The following is a 20165-nucleotide window of genomic DNA, read 5'->3' as shown; positions in this document are numbered from 1 at the left end:
GTGCTGAAAAATAATGCCTCCGAATTTTTATGTGAAAAATCTTAAAGTTTTTTAAATAAAACGAACTTCATTAACATTCAACATCTTTATTCTTCGTGTCTACATATTTGTTTCTGGACATAGCTACCCTGGCAACGAACGCATTTCTCCCAATGAGAGACCAGTTTGTTGATATCGTCACTGCGGAGTGTCTGACAATGTTGACGAAGCCACAAATGGTTCAAATGGCTCTGAACACTTTGGGACTTAACACCTTAGGTCATCAGTCCCCTAGAACTTAGAACTACTTAAACCTAAGGACATCACACACATCCATGCCCGAGGCAGGATTCGAACCTGCGACCGTAGCAGTCACGCGGTTCCGGGCTGAAGCGCCTAGAACCACTCGGCCATCGCGGCCGGCGACGAAGCCACAACCTCGCCTCTGCTTGCACCGCTTCACCATCAAAGTGAAGTGCTCTAAGGTGTTCCTTAAGTTTCGGAAAAAGATGAAAATCATGTGGGGGATAATCGATGACAGTGAATCCAAGGCGTCAGACTATTGCAGACGGCACAGCGCTCGTGTGTGGTCTGGCATTGTCATGTTCAACGAGCGAGCGCTCCATGTATGGAAGAACCCTTCGAATTCGAAACTCGACTGCAGGACGCTGTTTCTCATGTACCGACATAGTTACGTTACACACCACCGTGTTACACGCTACAGTTCGGAGCCCTCTAGCGGCAGTGGGTTGCAAACATATGAACTTACCTGAAGAATAAAGATGTAGAATGTTAATAACGTTTGTATATTTTAAAGCTTTAAGTGTTTTCACATAAAAAATTAGGAGACATTGCTTTTCATCTCGCCCTCGTACATAAACGATCTGAGGGTTACAGTAAGCAACAATCTGAGACTGTTGCTGATGACGCTGTAATGTACGGGATACGACGAAAGTCGAACTACGGGCAAGGCCTGAGCAGTAGCCTCTCTGTCGAAACGTCTCCGGCCATCACCTTTCCAAGTCATTATTCATCCATCAATCAATCCTTCCTAGTTGCTACGGTCGCAGGTTCGAATCCTGCCTCGGGCATGGATGTGTGTGAAGTCCTTACGTTAGTTAGGTTTAAGTAGTTGTAAGTTCTAAGGGACTGATGACCTTAGATGTTAAGTCCCATAGTGCTCAGAGCCATTTGAACCTAGTTGCTAGCTCGGTGTAGGTTGTCAGGAAACCAGAGGACAATCCCTCACATCACACATTCAGATCCCAAAACCTGCTGTCCCAAACATCCAAATTCATACGAAAAGTCTGACGGACAGAGCCTGATGGTGCTTCTGAGACATAAAATACATACAGCCAGTCGCTTGTACGGGGATGTGTCATTGTTGGGTGACTGTATGACGATAAAGGTTGACTCTATTAGCGTTTCTGCTTGGTGTGATGAATGACAGCGTGCTCTAAATTTGAAGAAAGTACAGATGAGTCAGAAAAGTAATTCTGTAATGTGCGAATATAGTATCAGTGCTGCGTTCGTCGATTAAATATGTAGAGTCACGTTGTAAACAGACATAAAATGGAACTGAAACGTGAGGTTAGCTGTAGGGACGTCGGATGGTCAACTTTGGTTTATTGGGAGAATTCTATGAAAGTGTACGTCACCTGTAAAGGACATTGCGTACAGAACACTGCCACCTGTTTTGAGTACTGCTCGAGTGTTTGGCGTCCCTACCAGGGTCGGACTAAATGAAGACATCGAAACAGGTCAGGGGCATGCTGCTAGATTTGGTTGGTCCGACCTACACGCGAGTACTACGAAATGCACCGTGAACTGAATTGGGAATCCCTGGACAGAAGAAGACGTTTATTTCGCGAAACACTTTTGAGGAAATTTCGAGAACCGGTTCTCGCGACTGACTGAACGATTTTACTGTCGCCAACGTACATTTCACGCCACGACAAGATAAAAGAAACTAGGACTCGTACGGAAGCAAAAATAGCCAGTCATTTATCCCTAGCTCCGTTTACGATTGGAACAGGAAAGGGAATGACTAGCTGTGGTGCAAGGTTCCCTCCGCCTTGCACCGTATGGTGACTTTTGAATATGTATGCAGGTTTGTATGTAGATGTAGACTTGCAAAGGAGAGCTACAGACCACAATGACTCCATAATACTTCAGAAAGCACTCTTCGGTATCCGACTGCAAGATTAGTGCTGCGCGTCACATGGTAATAAGCACGCCGTAGGAGACATCTCGCGAGGAAGAGTTTCTTCAGGCATGCCATATCCACCTCAATGCACTCATTCATTATTAGAGCCTATAGAGGTACCAAATTTCAGGAAAGTCACTTTCTACGTTTAACCTGCTGTTCCATATAGTCTTATTCTTTTTCATTTTTCTTCAAGTGTTAGGCATCTGCCCGTTACGTTAATAGTCTGACACAAGTTGAATGAGATTAAGATCGGACTGTTCAGCGTGCCTGTCGAGGTGCAGTAGGGTACCTGTATGTTCGTCAAACTATGGTTTGCTTGCAGACCTGTGAACCAGGCTGTTGTCATCTTGGAAAGCGGATATGTCCACGACAGAGTCATCATGATGATGCAGAAGAAACACCTGGTCACCGATGACGTCGAATAAACATCCTTATTCATGTTCGCGGTAACCTGAATGAGTGTGTTCAGGCAATGATACAAAAAACCTAAAAACATCACAAAACCACCTATGGTGTGAACTACACCCTTCACATACCGCGGGTTAAACGCCTCACCGGGCTTTCAGTGCACTGGACGCCTCGCATCTCTTGAGTCGAGACAAAGTGGCGACTCTGCACGCCTCCAGTCAGTTACTGCCCAGTTTTTGTCTTGTTTGATCCATTTAAGACGTGCAGCGTTATGTGCTGCCGTCTGTTGTGTGGTACCCGGCTCTGGAAGTTCAGTGCATGATGTTCCGTTCCTAGTGTTCGCTCGGAAACCCTTTCATTCACTTACAGCAGTATTCCTATTCGATTTAAAACCGATTATCATTGACAAGGACTCACGCTTGTCTCCCATCGCTATTAGTTAGGATCCTTTTACTTCCGCTGTTATTATGCAGTGTTAAATGGTTGCGAGTGGTACACCATTCTTTGTAGACACTTTGGACAGTTTCGCAGCATTACACCAAGAAATCGGCGACTGTTATCACAAGTTCACCAACCAAAGAAGAAGAAATACACTATAAGAAAAGAAAAACAAAAAGAAGACGCACCTCGAAGGAGTTATGCAAATCTGATATTCATACAGGTATCGAAGGAAAATGCAATATTGTAAACTTTGGCGGCCGCTGGATGGATGTGTAACGCTGCAAGCAATTTCACCGCGCAGCTGACAAAGATAGTAAACAGGGGACATGTTGACACCAGGGCATAAAGTCTTTGGGAATTTCATTCCGTGTACTCAGTTGGACAGTAACAACTCCTCGCAGACAGGTGCGTGAACAATATAAGCAGATGTCAGCATTTGAGACAGACCGTGTAGTGGGACTCAAAGAAGCCGGTTGGAATAATCGGCGAATCGTTCGACCTTTGAACAGAAGCGATGCCATTATGCGACGATACTGCCAGGAAGGGGTGAATCGCGGTCTACCTAGAGAGGCCACAGAACGTGAGAGGAACTCAGAGCCCCGGATTCATCATTATCAAACGAGTTCTTCAGTGATCACAAGGACCATTCATAGTCGGCTCACAGAAAGGTGGCTAACCACATAGCGCCCCATGAACCAACTACCACTGACCTTTGTACACCAACAAGCCCGTTTTCAGTGGTGCTGGGCACGTTCGGCCTGGCATCTCACTGACTGGAGTAGAACTGTCTTCAGTGATGAGTCCCTCTTCGAACTAAACTCTGATGGAGGCGACCCGGACAGCCGAGGGATATCAATCTGACTGTCGCCCAGCTTACGGCCCGACAGCCAGGAGTGACGGTCTGGGGTGTCATATCATTTCATAGTAGAAATCCTTTGATCGTCATGCATAGCCCCGTTACAGCACAGTGGTTTGTCGACGACATTGTACGCCCCGTTTTGTTTCCCTTCACGACAAACCATCCTGGGCTTACATTTCAGCAAGATAATACCCGCCCGCACAATGCGAGAGCTTCTACTGCTTGCCTTCGTGCTTGCCAAACCATACCGTGGTCAGCAAGGTCTCCGGATCCCTCCCCAGTTGAGAAAATTTGGAGCATCATGGGAAGGGACCGCCGACCAGATCGGGATTTTAACGATCTAACGCGTTCACCGGACAGAATTTGGCACGATACCCTTTACGAGGATATCCAACAGTTCTTTCAATCAGTACCAAGCCGAATAACTGCTCGCATAAGGGCTAGTGCTGGAGCAACGCGTTGTTGACTTGCTCAATTTGTGACTCACTTTTTCTTGAATAATTCATCGAATTTTTCTGAAATTGTAATCATTTGTTCGTCCGTACATGCACGTCACATCTAACGTCCCGTGGTGCCTAGATAGGCCGTGTTATTTCTTTCTAGTATTCATTAAAATTAAATCGAACCTATGAGCTGGAGTATTATCGTCGCGAAAGATGCGCTCCTCATGCCGGAGAAAGTTTGCGTCAGGGAACACTACTGACAACTGAAATCGTTTAATACACACTACTTGCTACTTTCTCTTACACCGCTCCGAACCTCTACGGTGACACAAGGCAGTGTCATTCTTCCATACAAACACAGCCAGCAGTATGGAAGAGACTCGTCCGCCATATCAAATACTACACCAGACTTCTTGTCTCACGCGCCACAAAAATTCTTTGTTGCGTCTGTATAATTTACAAGATGTTTGACAATGGTAGTCCTATCACGAATATTTTGCTTCTACGCGCCGTTTTCGTTGTTATTATGTTCTCCAGACACTCGTTAAATTCAGCAATCAATTTTGTGCCATTTCCATTAATTCCATCACTGCGCTTAGCAGACGAATGTTTTCCAGCAATTTTGTATGTTGACTTGTTTAATTCAGTTGTTCTAGCGGTGGACACCATTAGTATGTTGGCGACTGTTATCGCAGGTTCACCTACTGAAGCATGATGATGTTTGGTTTGTCGGGCGCTCAACTGCGCGGTCATCAGCGCCCGTACAAAGTCCCAATTTTTACACAGTCCAAAGTTTTTCACAGTTCAAATCTAGTCACTGTCACGAATGATAATGATGACGAAATAATGAGAACAACACAAACACCCAGTCCCCAGGCAGAGAAAATCCCCAACCCGGCCGGGAATCGAACCCGGGACCCCGTGATCCCGAGGCAGCAATTCTAGCCACCTATTAAAGAAGAATATATATTTGGGTTTAACGTCTCAGTTAGCGCTGTGTTGACGAGACTCAGAACTGTCCACTGTTTTTGTTTCTCTACATGTCGCCTGGATGCTTTGAGGCTGCGTAATCAGCCATGCATGTCATCTAGCACCCTGCTGCTTTGCTGTCTGTCAGATGGAAGCTAACAAGTTCCGCGACTTCTAGCTAATAAAATCACTACTAATGCTATGATATAATTATTAGATTTTCTCTGAATACTGTTACGTTACTCGATGTAAGGCCGAGTGCAATTATGTCACATCCAGTGGCGAGAGAAGATGATTCTGAAGGCCTCCGAGTGTGGATCATCAGTCCGAAAGCCTTTTGAAATATTCTGCGTCTCTAACAATAGGCGATGGACGAGGTTCGCACCGATAATGGGATATTACGTTCAATATATTTTTTCTGTGTTTAACATCCCAGGGACTGGATATTAGTTGTTTATTGATCCGCAGATCATTTTACAGTGATACTAGATATGCGAGCTTAACACACCAACGAGAGTCACTTGCAAAGCCTAGTTCCTACGGAAACGCTCGCTTCATACCTGAACACGAATATATTCCTGCAGATGGCAGGAAAAAGATCTCGGCGCAAGTAAGCAGCCGTATTTCTGGGTAGAAAAAGAGGAGGTCAGAGTGCTGGGTGCGCCTCCGCTGCACGGCTAGCATTCTTTATTCCCCCGCTGCTACCTTCCATTTGTTCCCGATGACGTATTCGTGATGGAAACAAATGATGAACGCTCTGTTAATTCATAAAATTCTCTAAAAGGGTAGGGAAGCAATCTGTCCCCTCGCCCCCCGTTCTTTACAAATACTCCGCGTCCTATCTCAAATTTCTTAAACAGAAAAGGGGAAAAAAATGCTCATCTCCTTCGTATGCTGGGAACCCCCAGGGGTGTCCAGCCGTTTCAGAGCGACCTGTGTTTGCCGTAAAAGTTGATGTAAACTCGTGTTTATGTCTGTGATATGGGCCTGGCAAATTCATTGACAAAATATGCTTAACGCCGCAGCAGAGCGGAGTTCCACCTTCACCGGAACTGCGGATGGAATCAAACACAAGATTATCTATACTGTAAGGAATGATAAGCGTAAAACTATTATTTCGAAATAACGATTTTTTTGCAAAAATCTTTACCAAATGAAAGCGCATCCCTTTCTTTTTGTTATCCCGAACCAACCCGTTACTCATTTCGCCTATTCGGATTAAAAATAAATTATGATTTATGTTAGAGACACTTTAGTGCTACACAAAGTCGAAAGTCAATCGAATGAAATATACAACTGTGCTTATGTCAGTGACCTACGTTCAGCTCGGTAATGTTTCTCTTTTTTTTGTCATGCACTTTCGGCTTAAAGTCTCGTCAAGAGTGATACCGAAAAGTAGTGATTACTCCAATGAAATTCACGAGCTCTATGTTGGCGAATAAATCAACGATTACTAGACTAACAGCTTTATATTTTTCTTACTGACGGATCAGTTTGGTATCGTTTGCAAACTTGGAGCATGTTCTTAAATACGTATGTTGTTATAAGCAATTCGTAAACTTTTATTTTTATTTGCTGCCATCTACATTTGACCAGCCGCCTAGCGACTAGGACTAACCGTGTTTTCACGATAGTATATAGTGCGTGTACTTAAAATTAAGTTAAATTTGCCTCTTAGAGTTTTAAGAAAGTATCAGTTTTAAATACTTGGAAACTTATAACTAATTACAAAACAGAAATGCTTAAAATTTTAAAAAAATATATGTATGCAAGGAAGAAAAATAGGAAGAGAGGAAAGAGTTTAGATTTGTAGGCTACTACCACTGATGCTGTCTAGGAGGCAGCACCTCACTCAGCCTTTTGCTCCTGGTCAGCTAACGCCCTATCTAGTACTAGGCAATGACGTCAGCAAGAGTTTGAGCCTCTTCCCTCAATTGGCGTGGTCCTAAATCTACATTATGTTCTGTTTTTTTTTTTTTTTTTTTTTAATCTACTCTACAAGGCTGCGTGTGCTGTGCTCTACTTCTAAATTTATCTTACAACCTAATATTGCTGTCCAATGTAGTAGTTTTCAGCTCTGGTATAGCAATTTATATTGGAAACTGCATGGTTTCTGAGTACTTTTTAGGGCGCAAACTAGTAAATGCGTTGTACGGAATAACTATGGAGGCAAGGCCGTTCAGGCGGCACTGGACTGCTGATTCAGATCCAGATTTAGATTTTCCGTGCTTTTTCTAAACTCCATAAGGCGTATAATGCGATGGTTCCTTCACATACTTGCCCACGACGAGATATCTCCTTTTCGTAATCAGGAGGACTGGGGCACGCACCATCTCTATCGTGCGCTGTACAGTCGCTTGTACAGTACATAATTTACGTAGCTGAAGCAGTTTAAAATCTTTCATGTTGCTGGTTATTACAAGATAGGAACACTGTGAGGGTTCCTTCAGTGACACTACGTTCAGTTTCCTCTGCCATCCTGCCGTCTAGTTAGCTGGAATTATACGAGACCTGCAACTGTAAACTATCTCCCTTGCAGTAAGTTTGTTTACGTATGACGTTGTGCCCGTTATGGCTGCTCCTTTTCGAAGGAGTTTGCCGAAAGTCTCGGAAAAGCAGTTGGCTGTAAGTGATTGTGTGAAAATAAAGGTTGTCGGTCGGAAAAGAGGGTGTGAGATCTTAAAACACAGCCCAATTTAGCGCGCATCGGTGTTAAAATGAACGAGCGTTTTCAATCGATAAAACATATATTTAGCCCCATTAATTATATCCCCTTGCGAGTGGACGTATCATTTTCTCCCAAACCGGTGAAGGTACCTGACGAACCCCTAATGAGTATCGATTTCACTCTATTTTACTCGTAATTAGGTGATGAAATTAGAGAGAGGCGTTGCAGGAATCCACGCACAGTTACACGAATTTAATTGCTTCGGCGCACATGAGCGCCACGAAGAAAGAGTTGCCAAGAGCGCTTCCGGCGCAGATGAGTAATTTACATGTGAACCGCAACGGCCCGTTTTTTGTCCACTAGCGCCTCCTCACCTTGTCCGCCGCCGCCGCAGCCCTCAACTGCAAACGAGTTACGCGCTCTGTAAGCTATTCGTGACAACGGGATTGTTGTCACCGCGCCAGCTGCAGTCTGCAGCGACTCGTAGAAAGCAGCCTCTGCGGTTTTACCATGTTTGTCGTGTATTTCTACAGATGTAACCAATCTAACTGTGTCTTTGGAACGTATAGCGTAAATCGTCTAATAACGGTCTGCGTATGCGTGTAAATAACACGTTTTTATTCTTCTGTACCATTATTATTTATAGCGTATATTTTTCTATTCACATGTCTAAACTTTCAGGAAGTCGATTTCTTTCAGTTAAGCATTGTAAACAAATTAGGTCAAGCGACAAACAGTTCGATACCGGTATTTACGAGTATTTCAGTTTTCAAATGCAGTATCCCTTTTTATATTTTGGCCAACAGCCGCAGTACATTTCTTGAATAAACTCTTTTCTTACCCGAGTTGGGTTGTTGGGTTGTTTTGGGGGAAGAGACCAAACAGCGAGGTCATCGGTCTCATCGTATTAGGGAAGGACGGGGAAGGAAGTCGGCCGTGCCCTTTCAGAGGAACCATCCCAGCATTTGCCTGGAGCGATTTAGGAAAATCACGGAAAACCTTAATCAGGATGGCCGGACACGTTTTCTTGCCCGAAAATGTTTCTTTAATAAACAGTTTATTTCATTTTATTTGTGAATAACAAATTTCGCTCAGCTAGGTACTATCACGCAACATCACATGGCGTGGTCAACAATTAAAAATTAAAAAGACGTGCTTTAAGCACATAATGCAATTCTTGTGAAAGGTCGCTTGATGATGCTTTAGAGAGCGAAATTAAATTGTCGAAAATGAGAAAAGTGCTTATTTAAAATAAAAAACACCGTTACGCAGGAAAATAAATTCACGAAGAAATGCAGTTCTCACATTATGAGTATTTACTGCAGGCGACAGGCAGTTTCCTCTGCGAAGCAGCTTTAACCAGCTCACTTTTTTTCTGTACTGCGGTACTCGGTCGCATTTTTAAACGAGATTTTCTCTGTTTCTGTGCCCGGAAACTCTGCCCGACCACTCGAATTTAGGCTTCCAGTGACTTCTCTAAAGTGCTCCAAGACAGTACCCAGATGATTTGTGACAAGACGCCGGCCCATGTCAAAAAATGGTTCAAATGGCTCTGAGCACTATGGGACTCAACTGCTGAGGTCATTAGTCCCCTAGAACTTAGAACTAGTTAAACCTAACTAACCTAAGGACATCACACACATCCATGCCCGAGGCAGGATTCGAACCTGCGACCGTAGCGGTCACGCGGTTCCAGACTGCAGCGCCAGAACCGCGCGGCCACCTCGGCCGGCCGGCCCATGTCCCTCACAGTCCTTGTTCGATGGAAGTAGAGCTCCGTTTCTTCTAACCTGGATGTCAAAAGAATGTTTACTTGTAATCTTCCTTAAATTAGTTCAAAAATGGTTCAAATGGCTCTGAGCACTATGGGACTCAACTGCTGAGGTCATAAGTCCCCTAGAACTGAGAACTACTTAAACCTAACTAACCTAAGGACAACACACACATCCATGCCCGAGGCAGGATTCGAACCTGCGACCGTAGCGGTCGCGCGGTTCCAGACTGTGGCGCCAGAACCGCTCGGCCACCAGTGGCCGGCCCTTAAATTAGTTCTAAACATTCCATTACAGTGTACCTATTGACTCGCAAGAAAGCTCACCGAGCGAGGTGGCGCAGTGGTTAGCACACTGGACTCGCATTCGGAAGGACGACGGTTCAATCCCGCGTCCGACCATCCTGATTTAGGTTTTCCGTGATTTCCCTAAATCGCTCCAGGCAAATGCCGGGATGGTTCCTTTGAAAGGGCACGGCCGACTTCCTTCCCCATCCTTCCCTAACCCTATGAGACCGATAACCTCGCTGTTTGGTCTCTTCCCCCAAACAACCAACCAACCAAGAAAGCTCAAATTTTTATTTCAGCTCACCGCTCAAGGAATACCAGGACACTGATCCACAGCACACACAGTGATTAACTAGAGCAACGTACATCGTGTAGAAAGTCAAACTAATTCCGAAGTCGTTGCAGCCCAGTGGGTGAGTAATATCAGAGTTCATTCAAAATCAGAACACGGAAACATGAACATGTCACTGTGATCAGAAACATCCGTTGCTATCTTTCTGGGTTCTGTGGTTGGAGTGTTCCCTTGCTACGAAAGGGGTGGTTGTACGAATGGCCATAGCAGATGAGCAGTGCGACTGATATTGTGGCAGAAATACCTTGTAGCTTTTGTGCGAGCCTTTGCTGTATTGATTTTCCGAAAGAGATTTGATTTTCAAAAAAAAAAAAAAAATGGCTCTGAGCACTATGGGACTCAACTGCTGAGGTCATTAGTCCCCTAGAACTTAGAACTAGTTAAACCTAACTAACCTAAGGACATCACAAACATCCATGCCCGAGGCAGGATCGGGAGGACGACGGTTCAATCCCGTCTCCGGCCATCCTGATTTAGGTTTTTCGTGATTTCCCTAAATCGTTTCAGGCAAATGCCGGGATGGTTCCTTTGAAAGGGCACGGCCGATTTCCTTCCCAATCCTTCCCTAACCCGAACTTGCGCTCCGTCTCTAATGACCTCGTTGTCGACGGGACGTTAAACACTAACCGCCACCACCACCACCGAGGCAGGATTCGAACCTGCGACCGTAGCGGTCTTGCGGTTCCAGACTGCAGCGCCTTTAACCGCACGGCCACTTCGGCCGGCCTTTGATTTTCAGATCTCGAACTTTCGAAGTATGGAAAACTGTTGGCGAAGGAACAAGACGGGTGCATGTCGTCGTCTAACCTGCGAGACGCCGTCTGAGCTTCGAAGTAAAGTTCGATTAAAGAGCCCGTCACGCCTGGACTCTCATGCAATAGACTGCTCCCATAAACCCAGTTACCGTACAAGTGTCGCGCAACGGAAACGCTAGCAAGTACCTCAAATGGTTCAAATGGCTCTAAGCACTATGGGACTTAACATCTGAGGTCATCAGTCCCATAGACTTAGAACTACTTAAACCTAACTAACCTAAGGACATCACACACATATATACCCGAGGCAGGATTCGAACCTCCGACCGTAACAGGCGCGCGGTTCCGGACTGAAGCGCCTAGAACCGCTCGGCCACAGCGGCCAGCAGTAAGTACCTCGACAGGCCCTAGTAACAAAGTTATGGCGATGGAGTCCCCGTATATAGTAAAGGAAAGGCGCGAAATATAACTACGAAATTAAATTCACTGTCCTGGATATTTCAATTTTAATGTTTTGAAAATGCTCTCCTCTACTTTAGAAAAATTCAAGCAAATGCGAGTTATGTAAAAAAAATGACAGTACACAAGAACACATCATAAACAGCAAAAATAATGATATTAACATTCAGCTGAAATACTAGGAGGTAAGACCATACTTGCAAGGAATGAGAAAAATAATTCTGTCATATCACACTCGAAATAAAATCACAACTGAAGTAATAAACATTGCTCAAAGCCCAAGATTCTATGATAGTAAGCTCCGGCGAGTCTCGCAAATACACGTGTCCACCATCTAACAAACCCATGTTAACTAAATCATAAATCGACTGCTCCTAAACTTCATTACTAACTCTGTGGGTAGCGCTGAACTAACGACTGCGGTAGGAAAGCAAGCGTTGCCGTCGCTGTAAATGAGCCGACTTCAGTCGCGATTTGACCAGATGTATATCGTCAACTGCTTCCCTCCACTTCCGCCGGCCGGAGTGGCCGAGCGGTTCTAGGCGCTTCAGTCTGGCACCGCGCGGTCGCTACGGTCGCAGGTTCGAATCCTGCCTCGGGCATGGGTGTGTGTGATGTACTTAGGTTAGTTAGGTTTAAGTAGTTCTAAGTTCTAGGGGACTGATGACCAAAGAAATTAAGTCCCATTGTGCTCAGAGCCATTTGAACCATTTGAACCTCCACTTCTGCGAGTCATCGACGCGAAAAGTACCGAGTTCGGTGAGCAAGCCAAGTCAATGACTGCTTGCTGCTGAATAGACCAACATCCTCCAACTCAGCCTGTGACCGAATAGCCCTCCAGACTTGCTCGATTCTCTCCTCCTGATCTCCGTGCTGGGCAACTCCCAGAGCCAATAGGAGCTCCGTCTCAGAAGTCAATACCGATGAAAGGATTGTACAATATTATATCAACTACCACTTAATCTGTAAGGAAAAGCCAATCACAAACGTTCCCGCGTATAGCGAAGGGCTCCCAAATCTGTTCCGAGGCTCTGCACATCGGTTACGATTTCCGCTCCCACAAGCAGAGAAAGAAACCCACAGTGCCCTTCAGTTTCACGAAACACAGGAAACATGTTATCTGTTCAAAACAGTGCTTCAGTGACATTCCAGAGACTCGTCTTTTTTAGCAACAGAGTGATGTTTTTGATCCCTCTCGCCATAGAGAGTCCTTTGAAAAGACAGTTGAGTCCCTCGTGTTGTCTACAACCGTATTTCCGGAGGAAACCTCCGTCGTTCGCTGGCATGCTCCGACGTGCTGGCGCCCGCCACTTGAGAATGCGACCCAGGCCAACTCTTCCCTTGTGTCCTCCTCCCAACTTCTTACGGGGCCGGCCCTCGCGACACGGGTAGGCTGCGGCTGTAAATACCTCCCCGTGCACCTTGTATCGCCAAAATCGTGCACAGAACGTATTCAAAATGAAACGACATAAATAGACAAAATAAACTAAAGAACCAATTAAAGATAAATCTCGCAATCACTCATAACCCCCACGAAATCAAACTCGTCTTAATACAAATGATCGGACCTCAGATTAGTATTAATTAAAGAAATAAATTAGAAAATGAGAGGAGGAAGCCCAGCCTAAGGCTGTCGGCTCTCACCTCTTACGACTCTTTTCTCTGCCCTGTAAACACAAACGTCCGGCAGACCTGTTCAAAGAAATCTTTATTTTGTGAAATTACTATGTGATACATACAAAGATCGTATTGCAGTGATCTAAGAGGTGACGTTTAATATAATTCCTAGCACCGAAGTAGTGTAAGAGGGAAATTAAACTTTTTCAACTGATATTCTCTATATATTTTAATCTGCCAGGAAGATCGATATTCTGTCGTGTTTGAGACAATACGAAATCTGCAATAGTAGTACAGTTCTATTTTTGGACAAATAAGTGTACTCAGACAAGTTCGCCAAGTTACAGACATAGCGACAATGACAATCTGTAGCTAGCTCTCGAACGTCGAGGTTGGCAGTAGTGTCACGCGAGTCAACGTAAAAACGAGAGACTTGAAGCTTCGCTCGGCAGCAAAATTCCCCAGAATTTAAACGAATGAAATGGGCCGTGATTGCCTATTTTCCTACGTGCTGTGTTGCAGATCTCCTCATTTCGATACTAGAAGTGATCGATTTGTTTGTAAACAGGTCATAACCGTAGCGATACATGTGTCCTGTAGAAGGTTCAGAAAAAAGTTACCAGGCTGGATGGCAGTACACTGCTTGGCTGCCCCCCCTAACCGGTTACGCTGACGCCGCTGCTCGACAGCTCGTGTCCTCGTATGGTAGTCGACAGGCTCGTAAAACTTTTAACTTCGCTTTCTTAGAATGGATTGACAAGCGCATCGTATCAAAGCAGCATTTGTTACCGTTAAGTATGTAGTGTATTCATGTGAGAGATTAGTAAAATCGGTGTCCTGTTGGGTTGGGGTGTATGCTTCCCTTGTCACTTTTAGCTGGTCCACCATCTGCACAATTTTGAACCTGAAGGTTTGAGACAGCCTGTATCACTAGGTCAGTAAATGAGGTTTAAAGTCTCGACCTGTAGTCCTATCTGAGATTCTAACGTATACTTTGAGTAGATGCTATCAGATCGTGTGGGAGAGGATGCATCAGTAACCAACCGTAACTAGGCGGTCGTCAGTTTGAACAGTTGCTTTGAGTGCAAGGTGAAAGTTGTTCGCGTCAATGAAAAAATATGAATATTGCAAGTGTTAGTGTGAGATTGGTACGGTGTGTTTTGACGTTGCAGGCGAGCGGCCGTACAAGTGCCACCTGCCAGAGTGCGGGCGCGCCTTCATCCAGCTGTCGAACCTGCAGCAGCACCTCCGCAACCACGACGCCCAGGTGGAGCGGGCCAAGAACCGACCCTTCCACTGCAACATCTGCGGAAAGGGCTTCGCCACCGAGTCCAGCCTGCGCACCCACACATCCAAGGTACGACTCGCTGTGGCTCTGTAGCTTGCTCGCCCAACAGCTGCTTGCGAGGGTCTGGCGTAGGGCCACTATCTGGACACACACGATAACGTTCCAGTATTGTGTATTATTTCGTGGAAAACGTTTTTAGATGTTCGTGCTGCGAAGAACAGATAGTTTCAGCATGATAATTAGGGGATAGTACGATTTCGGTTTGGCAGGAAGGGAGAGGGCTGGAGCCTTCATTTGGGATGGACAGATCGGGCACGTTATAGAAGGTTTGGAAGATGGAAGTTGTGCTGAGTATCTTTCAATCAAGTACTTTCCAGTGGTACGAGGACTGGGAACGAATACTGACAAACACGTCTGTTGTTGCTGTTGCGGTCTTCAATCCGAAGACTGGTTTTGATGTAGCTCTCACACTAGTCTGTTATGTGCAAGGCTGAGTATCTCTGCATATCCACTGCAAGCTACTTCGACTTGAATCTGCTTACTGTTATCAAGCTTTGGTTTCACTCTATAATTTTTCCACATATATCTGCGTCCATTACGAAACTGAAGATTCCTTGATACCTCACTATATGTCCTATCAACCGACCTGTTCTTTTAGTCAAGTCCTACAATAGATTTCTTTTCTCCTCAATGCGATTCAGCTCATCTTCATTATTTTTCTGATCTACCCACCTAATCTTTAGCAGTCTTCCGCAGCACCTCATGTAAAAAGCTTCTAAGGCTCCAATATATTCATATCGACCCTCCTTCGTAGCGGAGTAAGCAAACGCACGCTTGTGTGGTGGCGCTCGATACGGAGGCAGCCGGTTCGAACCTTGGCTGTGGGAGAAAATTGCATCTCCAGTTTGGGCCCCGGTCCGAGGGTCAGTCGTCGATAAGTCTGTCTCTCATCGCTTCTTTCATCTTTAGCACTGATTTTTTGATGCAGAAAATGTCAAGTTGCACCGTGGTTCAGAGTCTATGTTAATCTGTGCGTCCCACTATGACTGGCTGGATAAATCAGTTGTAAGGCTGGAGGAAGGCAAGGGAGATCCGTGCCTATTAAACACTGTGCTGTTCAGTACAAACTTCGATTTGAGAACAGATTTTTGTTGTTGATGTAAGCAGTGTCTCACACCCTCTATGCGCCGCCACGTCTCCTGTGACGATAAAAATGTACACTAATAGGGTTCGAGCCCGGCACTTCTACTGGGCACAACCAGGGTTTGGTGATGTTGGCAGTGTAGGAACAGAAACAACATTTGGGAGGAATAGAGTGGATTCAAATGTGCCACGTACTTCCTCCATTGTGAAAACAGACAGGAACGAGCGAAGACGCAGGTACGTTCTGAAGGCCATTCATATTTCCTCGAATGTCGGCTCAGAGTTCGCCTATTCTGTGCCAGAAGTACTCAAACTGTTACTTGACTCATACGTCGCCTACTTGCTCATTGTATAAGAGGTTAATTCTCAATCTTCCCTCCGTGCTTTTTCCCCGTTGTACTCGTATGTCAGCTGCCCGTTGGGTATGCGACTAGTAAAAACTCTGTTACATGAAGTAGTTTCCCACATTTGTTTTCCTAGAACTCACAACAATGTTATTAATTGATTGAATTTCATTATTTTAATACTCTAGTGCCGAGAAAGCTGTAATATATCTATACCATTACGCCGAAGGTATTCATCGTAACTTCTCTGTTAACTATGCCACAAAGTAGGATTCTTTATGTGTTCAATATGTTGTACATTCACATTTCGTGTTCCGTACCTTCGTGGATGTGGGACGAGGTAATAACCACATAGCAGAGAGGACAGCTACTACAGAAAAATTCCACACAGCATGCTGACTATCGTTAAACACAATTTGAACACGCGATACTAATCAAAAGCATTAGTTTTTTTTATACATCTGCGTTTACATAACCACTGTGCAATTCACGCATAAGTGTTTGGCAGAGGGCTCACTGAACCGTACGTGAGACGTATCTGCCTAGTTGTCTTTCCTCATAACTAGCGGCTTCGGTTTACACCATCAGTACTGTATCCGCTTACGACAAGACAAAACATGAAACAACTATAAATACATGAAGTCTAATCAATTATACATAGGTGGTATAAATTAATACTAAGAAATGATCAAATATTAATCACATATTATAGCATATCATATTCACATGGCAATCCGTATAATTACTGCCGCAGCTGAATTGCTAAACGTCTACTGTACTAAACAGGTATTCTTGCACTAAATGCCGTATGTCCAAGAGTATCCAAACAAGCCAGAGCAGAGATATAAGTAATGCCTCTTCATGCATCCGGTGTTAAAAATTATTACAACACGTTGCAGAAAACATTGACTCCAGAAGTAGGTAAAGAATAAAAAATTGCAATAAAATTACAAGTCAGTTGAAAAAGCGTATAATGAAAAAGAAAACTGTAACATCTCAGAATCAATGAAAGACTAATATAGAATAACGTATAGGTGTAGATAATAAAAAGGAATGAGTGAGTATTAGACCCTAAGATGAGATGATGCTACAAACCGAAGCCGGTATTTAAAACAAAATGCAATTAAACAGCTGAGTGTTGGTGCATAAAAAAATACGTAATGGTTGTTGGCAGTCGTTTTCAAGAAATGTTCAAAACCGTAAACTTTAATATTTTCCTCTTTCTCATTACAAAGTGCAGGTATTGCTTCACCCCTGGTGGGCACTTCACCTTTACGTGAGCATATAGATACTTGCACCGAGACGTGAATAATACGAGCGAAAGAAGAAGTGAGTGTTACATTTACTATAGCGTCCTAACAGAATTAGGCACGGCGATATGAATGCTGAAGCCCCTGGCCAAGAGATTGCTAGAGGCGCACAAAAAACTGAAACATCGCCTTCTTCAGACCCATCCACTTATATCGAGAACAAGTAATCTACCACGCTTCACAGTCCGGCGCGATGCAGGGAAAGCGAGTAACTATCTGTGTACAATGTTCCCCGTGCCACAAATCGACGCTTTAACGCTGCAGTATTGCGAGTGTTGTGCTACATTCTTCCCACGACAGCAGCTGCAGCGTCGAAAAAAAAAGCACACACACACACACACTTTTTGACGAGTGTTACCTCTGTTCCACCTACTGCTACTAGACTTCATACAACACTTGTGAAATCCGTGACAATTCCACGTATTTCAGTTGCTCACTATCTTGCGACGAAAAAGGATATTCTTGTGAGTAGAGGCAACTGGCTCCTAGCCTGGTAGACAGTTATCAGATGTTGACTTTGATGGGCATTAGCCCTTTCTAGTTCAGTTCATTTACAGGGTCGTTATAAAGAGCCTGAAAAGTTTGTAAGGATATTGCAAGGGAGGTTGTACTGAGAAATAATTGTTAAGAAAAAAATCGATACGTTGCGGCGTTTGCGATATAATCAGCATTGAAGTTAGCCAGTCGGGTCGTTGTGCGCGTAAATTCAAACATTTGAACATAATTAATAAGACATCTAAATAAATTTGAGAGAAACAGATTATTGGCGCCTGCTCGCGAAAGCCATTGGAGAGAGCCTTACAATTCCAAGCACAAAATTTATCCCAGCAGTTGAAATCCCGAGTAATATCTCAAGGGAACCATGTGACATTGGAACGCCTGTAAGTGAGAACCAAATACGTCTGAAATAAAGTTGAGATTAGTTCATTTATAAATGTTCTGGTAGTCAGCACGAAAATTTAATTGACAATTCAACGAATTCAGGGCTATTTTTTAAAAACAATACCGTATTTCAGGTAATGACATGAATATGCCTGTAATCTAATGGTGTAGTAGAAGTATTTTCAGCGTTAGGCTAACGGGGTATACACACTTAAGCCTGTTTTTCTGAGTGATTAACTGTGGTTAGAGGATGTTGTTTCTTAAAATTTCATCAGTTTTTTCGTATTGTGATCGGTTCTGTAGTTACCAGAAATACTCACGAAATAACGCATATAGCACCGATTATGATTTCATATAGAAACACAGAAATGCTACTGATTAATAAAATTAAAAGCAAGAAGTGTCCAAACTTTGTCAGAGAGCCCCTTCCAGCAACACGTTTAATGCTAATTCCCTCAATTCGTACAATTTTTTTACATTCCATCTTAATCAAATTGTAGAATACAGTAAATATTTTCCTGAAATTCATCGAGTAAATTGCAGAAAAATCACGGTGAGACGACAAAAACAGAATCATCTAAGTGAACTGAACATAGAGAAAATCGTCTTAATGCAGTGAAGGAGAATACTACGAGGAGAAATCGGAAGCAGTTTCGCGGTAGGAAGATTTGACTCCTATGCTGCATCGCAGCAGTCAGAAAACAACTTTGCTGATGACATTTATTGATTTGTTTTAAGGTACTGAAAGATGTAAATATTTTAGACTTAGTTCTTTAGCAGGCGCATTACTTAAATGTCGATAAAAATTAACGAAACAAGATTTTTGTTATGACGTCTGTAAATACGATAAATTGCAATAATTGCAGTAATTGTAGAGCACAAGAAAGCTCTGAAAGCTAAAAAGAGAAGTTTTGAGAAGGGAATATTGCTTGTTTTCTTTTTGTATTACTAATGTAGTCGAATACCCTCAGACTTCAAGAAGAATATAATAATTCCAATCCCAAAGAAAGCAGGTGTTGACAGATGTGAAAATTACCGAACCATCAGTTTAATAAGTCACAGCTGCAAAATACTAACACGAATTCTTTACAGACGAATGGAAAAACTAATAGAAGCCAACCTCGGGGAAGATCAGTTTGGATTCCGTAGAAACACTGGAACACGTGAGGCAATACTGACCTTACGACTTATCTTAGAAGAAAGATTAAGGAAAGGCAAACCTACGTTTCTAGCATTTGTAGACTTACAGAAAGCTTTTGACATTGTTGACTGGAATACTCTCTTTCAAATTCTAAAGGTGGCAGGGGTAAAATACAGGGAGCGAAAGGCTATTTACAATTTGTACAGAAACCAGATGGCAGTTATAAGAGTCGAGGGACATGAAAGGGAAGCAGTGGTTGGGAAGGGAGTAAGACAGGGTTGTAGCCTCTCCCCGATGTTATTCAATCTGTATATTGAGCAAGCAGTAAAGGAAACAAAAGAAAAATTCGGAGTAGGTATTAAAATCCATGGAGAAGAAATAAAAAGTTTGAGGTTCGCCGATGACATTGTAATTCTGTCAGAGACAGCAAAGGACTTGGAAGAGCAGTTGAATGGAATGGACAGTGTCTTGAAAGGAGGATATAAGATGAACATCAACAAAAGCAAAACGAGGATAATGGAATGTAGTCGAATTAAGTCGGGTGATGCTGAGGGAATTAGATTAGGAAATGAGACACTTAAAGTAGTAAAGGAGTTTTGCTATTTGGGGAGCAAAATAACTGATGATGGTCGAAGTAGAGAGGATATAAAATGTAGACTGGCAATGGCAAGGAAAGCGTTTCTGAAGAAGAGAAATTTGTTAACATCGAGTATAGATTTAAGTGTCAGGAAGTCTTTTTCTGAAAGTATTTGTATGGAGTGTAGCCATGTATGGAAGTGAAACATGGACGATAAATAGTTTGGACAAGAAGAGAATAGAAGCTTTCGAAATGTGGTGCT

General features: G+C 43.6%; 1 protein-coding gene across 1 annotated transcript in view; it reads left to right on the top strand.

Annotated features, from left to right (window-relative positions):
- The window catches only part of LOC126249004 (uncharacterized), a 536950-nt gene that overhangs the window by 439124 nt on the left and 77661 nt on the right, over positions 1-20165 (top strand). Inside the window, exon 8 of the mRNA XM_049950589.1 lies at positions 14391-14575. Coding sequence (XP_049806546.1) covers positions 14391-14575 — 185 coding nt within the window. The remainder of the gene's footprint in view (positions 1-14390; positions 14576-20165) is intronic.

The sequence above is a fragment of the Schistocerca nitens genome, chromosome 3, assembly GCF_023898315.1.
Source record: "Schistocerca nitens isolate TAMUIC-IGC-003100 chromosome 3, iqSchNite1.1, whole genome shotgun sequence".
Lineage (NCBI taxonomy): Eukaryota > Metazoa > Arthropoda > Insecta > Orthoptera > Acrididae > Schistocerca > Schistocerca nitens.
The sequence above is the reverse complement of the archived record's forward strand: the minus strand, read 5'-3'. Positions and strand labels throughout refer to the sequence as shown.